This window comes from Oratosquilla oratoria, chromosome 4 (genome assembly GCF_046742065.1).
Source record: "Oratosquilla oratoria isolate Oo_2021 chromosome 4, ASM4674206v1, whole genome shotgun sequence".
Lineage (NCBI taxonomy): Eukaryota > Metazoa > Arthropoda > Malacostraca > Stomatopoda > Squillidae > Oratosquilla > Oratosquilla oratoria.
Genome location: NC_134780.1, coordinates 20284002 through 20292186, shown reverse-complemented (window position 1 = coordinate 20292186; position 8185 = coordinate 20284002). Strand labels below are relative to the sequence as shown.

The following is an 8185-nucleotide window of genomic DNA, read 5'->3' as shown; positions in this document are numbered from 1 at the left end:
AAAAATTGCTTTTCATAGAAAATTCAAATTCCATCATGTCAGTGTATATAAAGCTTCTATATGTCCAAGCTTATAAAAGTTCCTTTTTGTATCAATTCCAATGGTCCAGAGTAAACAAAGTTGCGTAACAACGATGATGTCAATGAAGATGTTGAATCATCACGCAATTCGAAGTAATCCAAAGATAATTTTGATAACCATTTCGATAGTTAAACAACTCAAATTTTGAGTGCAGAGAGGTGTTCAGTGACGATGTCCAAGAGGATGTCGAATCGAACATCACGAAGTCTTTGGACAAGATCATCAACTGAAATTCGATCCTCGGGATTATAAATCATTGCCCTTTCGATAAGAAGAGAAATTTCCTTGTTTCGATCTTCCTGGGCGATAAGAGAGGCCAAGAGATATCCGATGGAGTAGACATCACTTGCAGAAGAAGTTCCTCGTCCCTTGAAAAGCTCGGGAGCAATGTGAGGAAAATTGATGTGACCGGTTTTGTCCTTTCTGTAAACGGCCTTGCCGATGCGAACGGCGCTTCCGAAGTCAATAAGAGTTGCGTCCCAAAGGTCGCAGTTCCTCGTGACGACGATGTTATCTTGTTTTAGATCATTATGAGTCCAGCCACGAAGATGAATAAGGCGGACGCTCTCTGCGACTTGAAGACCGATGTGGACAGCCTGATACTTTGAGAGCTGTCCTCGAAGAATCAATTTGTACAGAGAGCGTCCCCCGCAGCTGGTGATCATAGTGACTGGGTTTTTGCCTACGCCAAAGAGAGTTGGTACGCGAGGAACTCCTGACAACGCTGCCAGAGCCTCGGCTTCTTTAACCATGGCAGGCAAAAACCTTTTCTTCTTGTAGATCTTCGCGACCGCTCTCCTGTCCCCCGCTCGAAGAAGGTAGACCTTGGAAAAGGTTCCTTCTCCGTGACGTCGGCCGTTCTTCAGAAGTCTCTTGATGACTTCGGTTTCAATCCAAGTCAGCTGACGTGGTGTCTCCATTGTTGTGCCAAAGAAAAAGAATTCCCATTTCTTAATCCCATTCCGGTCCAGGACCATTTTCGTCTTGATTCGTGAAGACGAGCTTAGATTAGGTCCAAAATGCGAGCATGAATATTAAGGTGAGCTCATATATACAATACACGATACGACATTAAAGACGATCATGTAATGCAAATATTCATTTATCACACACACGCACACACACACACACACACAACGCATACACACACAGACACACACACACACACATACACACACACACACACACACACACACACACACACACACACACACACACACACACACACACACACACACACACACACACACACACATGCCCAAACACTGTGCGGTCGCGTGTGTATATGTATGCGTATGTGTATGTATATGTGTATGTGGATGTGCATGTGTACGTGTGTATGTGGATATATATATATATATATATATATATATATATATATATATATATATATATACACTAAGGTGCTAAGATGGGAGGGAGGGTGGAGGGGTGTGGAGTGTTTTCGGGGATGAAATGGGTGGGAATGTTTCTGTGCCTTGTCCTTTTTGGCTACCCCCCTGGTAAGGGGGAAAAAAAGCCTTGGTATATGTATGTATGTATATATACTATAATGAAATAGTAGCTTCTGCCTGTCTGTTTGTTTGTTTGTTTGTTTACGAACTCCTGCCATGGTGTTGGAGAACCTCAATAACCATATATATTCTGATAACTTATCACTCCAGTTACTTGGATAACTATATTTCATTTCCTAAAATATATTATTTTGGCTAGGGTTAAGGGTTGAAGGCATATGGTGTGGTAACACGCCACTACTGGGGTGTCCCCTTAAACGATTGGTATTTTTGTGACAAAAATTACTATCATTAAACAAACCATTGTACGTGTTTATAAATACTATTTGTATTTGTGAAATTAATGTTGCCACAAACTATAATAGCCTTTGTAAGGCAGAAATAATGTAAATGTAAAATTATTGTATAATTTTACCAAATGTTTGAATATTGGTCATTTTTATTTTAGTTTTTTTGTGGGCGGTAACTTATTGGATTTCAATGATAATGAAAAGTTGGTTAAATTCTTCTATTACGGCCGAATATATTTTATTTCCAAAGGGCGTCTCCCCCCTGAAATTGACTGTTTTCTTATTTTCTTAACATTTCATTTATGTTACCTTTTCCATTGAGTTATATTAATACGTGTAACTTTTCTCCACAAATGCTATAAAAATTAAAATGATCATCATTTGTCCGCAGTAACGCGCGGGTAATTTAGCTAGTATATTTTAGCCACCCTTCGTAGCTATTTACGTATCTTCTTGGAATTTTAGATACGATCTTGACTTTCTTCACCTTATTAACAATTCTAAGGGGAGTTCACTACACTTTTTATACACAGTTTTACATAGAGTTTGCAGTATAGTCTTATACATAGTTTTTCACAGAGTTTCCAGTATAGTATTATTCATAGTTTTTCACAGAGTTTGCAGTACACTACTTTACACAGGGCACGTCTCTCAGACCGACGTCTCTCAGAGCGGTGCATCGGCTTTTTGTTGTCCGGAAGTCCTGAACTCAGCAAAATAGGGAGGTGCTGTCAGTCACTTTAGTAAGACTTTTAATAGGACTGTTTGGTCCTTCACAAATAAACTTTCATGTTCCCAATCACTACCTATATCCCTTTTTATTGTGTATAATATATCCAGGGGGCAAGGATTGATTACTACTGTGTTATCGTGTGTTATTCTGAGTTGTGATTAACTGCATCTATGTGTGTGTTCGTGCGTCAGTGTGTGTGTGTGCTTCCGTGCTCGATTACTGTTAGGTCAGCTTTCCTGCGATAAGTGCTAAGGTCAGCTTGTTAGGGCGGACGTGTCTGGCGACAGGATGTCTGGGTGATGATTGTGACACCGCTCACATGATTTGTGGAAATGGTGATGTGCTTATAGTGATGTATACAATATATATATATATATATATATATATATATAATATATATATATGAGAGTGATGAATGAGGAGAATGGAGGATAAATAAGGAAGGATGAGGTGAAGGCAGTTGTTAAGATGATGAAAGCAGGTAAGGCACCTGGTCTGGATGGATGCCATGCGGAATGTCTGAAAAAGGGAGGTTCAGTGATGGTGGACTGGTTGGTGAGGTTATTTAATGTTTGTTGGAGAGAGGGTAGAGTGCCGGAGGACTGGAGGAGTGCCTGTATAGTTCCTCTTTACAAGGGAAAAGGGGACAAGTGTGAATGTAGTAGTTTCAGAGGGATTACGAGGGGTGATCAAAAAGTAATGACAGTGATACCATATATTTTCACGGTACAGAGGTAAATCCAAATAGTGGCCTACATTCCTTCAAAGTACTCCCCTCCTGCCTCTATGCAACGTTCCATCCTCTTTCCCCACTTCATGAAGCACTCACGGTACTCAAAAGCCGATATACCTCGTAGCTCTGAATTGACTGCTCGCGCCAGATCTTGGATGCGATGAAACAGCTTCCCTGCGATTTCACCCTTGATCTTTGGAAACAACCAAAAATCACAGGGAGCAAGGTCAGGCGAGTAGAGTGGGTGGGGGAGAAGTGTGATCCCCTGCTGCTCCAGGAACTGCACAGTGAGGCGAGCTTTGTGGGGGGCAGCATTGTCATGGTGCAGCAAAAGGCGCGATCGGCGACGGGTTGGTGCAGTCTTGGCCTGATATTCCAGGACTCGAGGAAGGACGTGATCAGTGTAGTACTGGGCTGTGATAGTACACTGTTGAGGCATTACATCCACACACATTGGTCCTTGTGAATTGAAGAAGATGGTGAAAAGGCGCTTCCTGCTGCGAAATCCTTCCTTCAGAATCTGAGGTCGAGGTTCTTCATCACTCAACCACACCATGTTAGACTGCTTGTCTCTGGTGGTGAAGAAAGAAATCCAACACTCATCTCCGGTAGCTACATCTGAGAACCGTTTCGGACCATTTGGCTCGAATTCAGCCAGCCATAGACGACAAATCCGCACCCATTCGCTCTTCTGCTCTTCCGTAAGCAAATGAGGTATCCATCGAGCACACTTCTTCCTCAGCCCTAAGTGTTCATGCACGATGTCATGTGCGCTCCCATAACTGACACCGAGCTCCAAGGATAAGAATCGAAGAGTAACAGTTGGATCTTCGTCAATGATGGCCCGCGCACGGACCGTCGTTGCTTCGGTCACGGATGTCCGAGGGCGGCCAGGACGATGATCATCTAGCTGCAATTTTCCGGCTGCGAAAGCTCGAATCCAGCGGGAAACAGTTTCCAGTGATGGAGTAGACTCGGGAAAAACTTGCAACAATTCCTCTCTGATCTCCGTTGCTTTTTTCCCGAGTTTCCACCTTGTGAAGGTGTACTCGTAGAATCTGCAGCCTTCTTTCGAAAAATCCATGTTTCCGGTTAGAGAGGCAAACCAACAATGACGCAATCGCACAGCGCAACGATAAAATGTAAGCTAGACAAACAGCGACAAGCTCAAACATGTAACAACAGGCAACACTTGCTGCCCCTTGCTCCCCCCCCCCAACACTTATAGTCTCTCAGCTACGAGTCCGACTGTCATTACTTTCTGATCACCCCTGGTAGCTTGTTGAGTGTAGTTGGGAAGGCTTATGGGAGGATCTTGGTTGAGAGGATTAGGAGAGGAACAGAAGGAGTTATTGGTGAGGAATAGTGTGGATTTAGGACAGGTAGAGGTTGTGTAGATCAGATCTTTGTGGTAAGACAGATATGTGAGAAAGCTATAGGAAAGGGGAAGGATGTTTTTTGGGCTTTTATGGATCTGGAAAAGGCTTACGATAGGGTAGACAGGAAGGCACTGTGGGAGGTTATGCAGATATACGGGATAGGAGGAAAGCTTCTGGGAGCTGTCAAGAGTTTTTAGGAGAATAGTAGAGCTTGTGTCAGGATTGGAAATGATGAGAGTGAGTGGTTCGAGGTAAAGGTGGGACTTCGTCAAGGATGCGTTATGTCACCCTGGCTGTTCAACTTATACATGGATGGGGTGGTGCGAGAGGTAAATGCTAGGGTAGTGGGCAAGGGATTGGAGATGGTGAAAGAAAATGGAGAAAAGTGGGAGGTGAGCCAGCTGTTGTTTGCGGACGACACTGCGCTTGTGGCAGGATCGGAGGAGGGATTGAGGAAGTTGGTGGCAGAGTTTGGGAGAGTATGTGATAGAAGAAAGCTAAAGATAAATGTGGGTAAAAGTAAGGTGATGAGATGTACAAGGGGTGAAAGTGGCAGTAGACTGGAAGTGAGCATTAAGGGAGAGCGACTGGAGGAAGTGAATAGCTCTAGATACTTGGGTGCAAATGTGGCAGGGAAAGGTGGAGTGAAGGTGGAGGTAGAATGTAGATTGAGAGAAGCGAGTAAATGCCTTGGTGGATTAAAGAGTGTAATGAGGAATAGACATTTGGGAATGGATGCTAAGAGGAGACTGTATGAAGGAGTGATTGTGCCAACAGCACTGTATGGGGCAGAAACATGGAACATAAGAGAAGAGAGAAGGAGTTTGAATGTGTTTGAGATGAGGTGTCTGAGAAGTATGATGGGGGTTACTAGGCTAGATAGAGTGAGAAATGAGGAGGCGAGGAGGAGAACAGAGGTGGAAAAGGAGCTGGGAGATAGGGTTGATGAAAGAATATTAGGATGGTTTGGACACATGGAAAGAATGAGTGAAGAAAGACTAGTAAAAGAAGTATGGAAGGCAGATGTGGAGGGAGTGAACATGAGGGGGCGTCCTAGGATGAGGTGGATGGATGGGGTGAAGGGGGCTTTGGGGAAGAGGGGAGTGTCTGTTGAGGAAGGACGGGAGAGGACAGAAGACAGGGGTGAATGGAGAATGGTTGTATATGGATGATGTTGTGATTGCATGAGGTGGAATGGGTGGGTGGATGGGGGGTGAGGTAGTATGTGTGAGCAAAATTTGACGCAGCCCGAAGGGATTTCTCCCCGTCCTCTCATTTTATGCAATGGGGGGACTTAGAGTGGGGGGGGGTCGCCGATTTAATGAAGCGGCCTTGCTGTGGATGTGCTGTGTCTTGCGACACTGTTTCTGACCCAGGGCAGTGGACAAGGTGCAGGGATGACCCGTCATTCAGGAGGTGCTAAGATAAGAGGGAGTGTGGAGGGGTGTGGAGTGTATTCAGGGATGGAATGGGTGGGAATGATTTTATGCCTTTTTCTTTTTGGCTACCCCCCTTGTAAGGGGGAAAAAGCCTTGGTATATGTATATGTATGTATGTATATATACAGCCAGTCCTCGCTTAACAACGATCTCGTTTAGCGACGACTCGGAGTGACGATGGCTTCTTCTTAAAAAGAAAAAAAAAAGGTAAAATGTTGTCAAAAATATTCTTTTACTGCATTCGAATCTTCGCGCCTACCGAAACACGTTGCCATAGCAACCCAGACGTTGCCATAGCAACCCAGTGCTGCCCGCACCTCTGGACACAGCGTTGCTAAAGTGACTCGGACGCGTAGCGAGCGCATAGCGCACCGCACACGCACAATGTACCTAATTAGGTAGCGGCAATGTCGCTAAGTATGCTTAGGCCGCTTTCACACGAGCGTTTCTGTGCACGCGTCGAACGGACGCACAGAAACGAGTCAGCTATTTGTACACGCGTTTGCCACGCGTTCGCGTTCCACTGACCAGCAGGTCCCTGCCGCTGGCCTGCGGTGAGCGCTCCCGCCCGAACCTTCTTTCGAAGGATCCCATAGTGCAGGCCTCTTTTCTACTTCGGAAATCAACTCCTCAGTGTTGTGGTATGCCATCCTGCTACTCGTCTGAAAATGTTCTTCATTAATTGATATTAGTAGGCTACGTGATGTATGCATGCATGTATATCAACTGTGCTCAAATATCTATGCATATTTCCTATAAATCATGACTGTTATATCATACTCGAATGAACTACACATCAGAACGGGATGTGTAACTTACATCACCCAGGTGGAAGCGATGACTGATATGGCAGCGGGACCTGCGTGCGCGCGTTCTAGAACGTTCGGGTGAAAGCTCTCATTGCCAGTAGTAGCCAGCAAGGACGCGTGCGTAAAAAAAAACGGATGCGTTCTTGCTGGCACTGCGTTTGTGCTGCGTTGCACGTCCGCAAACCGCGTCGTGTGAAAGGTCCCATTGCACTCCATTGAATGTTAAAACGCGGCGCACCCGAACGTGCGTACGGAAACGCTCGTGTGAAAGCGGCCTTAGCTGTATAATCTTACTGCATAGAAGCGACGCCCAGTTCTTTCATTGCACTTGTAGGCACATGACGTGCCCATGTATATTAGGCGTTAAACCTAATAAATGATTGATGTGGTCCCCTCGAGTATCCCTGCACCTACAACCACGGTAAGATGGACAGTAAGTAAACAAACATACAAAATGTATTAATATATATTCCCTGAATAAAATAACCTAGCATGTAGCACTTTGTCACTTTGCCTACTTCTGAATCTTTGTTTATATGCTCATACATGTATGTCTCTCAATGGGTCCTCGTTTAGCGACGAAATCGCGTAACGACGGGGTCTTCTGAACGATACTCCGTCGTTAAACGAGGACTGGCTGTATATATATATATATATATATATATATATATATATATATACACATATATATACATATATATATACATATACATACATACATATACATATGTATATAGCCACACAGACTCACATACACACACACACACACACACACACACACACACACACACACACACACACACACACACACACACACACACACACACACACACACACATACACACACACTTTCGTCGGATGGACGGCGAGAATTGGAGTTCCGAAGAAAAAGCTAAATCTACGCGGATCTCAACGTCAAGGAAGTACCTTATTGTATTTATAGAGAAGGGGAAAGCTCGTGGTGTAGTAGGAAGGTGATAAAAAGGAAGAAGGGGAGGGATTACTGAGGGAAATGGAAGGAAATGAGGAAGGGGAGGACTTGGTCCAGGAGGCCAGGCGTCTTGTAAACAAACGAAGGACTGAGGATTTTGAAGAAGGGATTAACAAAAATGTAAAGATTAGGAATATAGATAAGAGCAGCACAATGGAAGGTGAAGATAATAATTTCCAGGGATTTAATGAGGGGGGGGGGGAGGATACCAACCTC

At 44.4% G+C, this 8185-nt stretch overlaps 1 protein-coding gene across 1 annotated transcript; it reads right to left on the bottom strand.

Annotated features, from left to right (window-relative positions):
* Positions 1 to 218: 218 nt before the first annotated feature.
* Positions 219 to 1058, bottom strand: LOC143024423 (uncharacterized). Its single transcript, XM_076183224.1, has one exon. The coding sequence runs from the start codon at positions 1056 to 1058 to the stop codon at positions 219 to 221; it is 840 nt and encodes a 279-aa protein (XP_076039339.1).
* Between the last annotated feature and the right edge of the window lie 7127 nt (positions 1059 to 8185).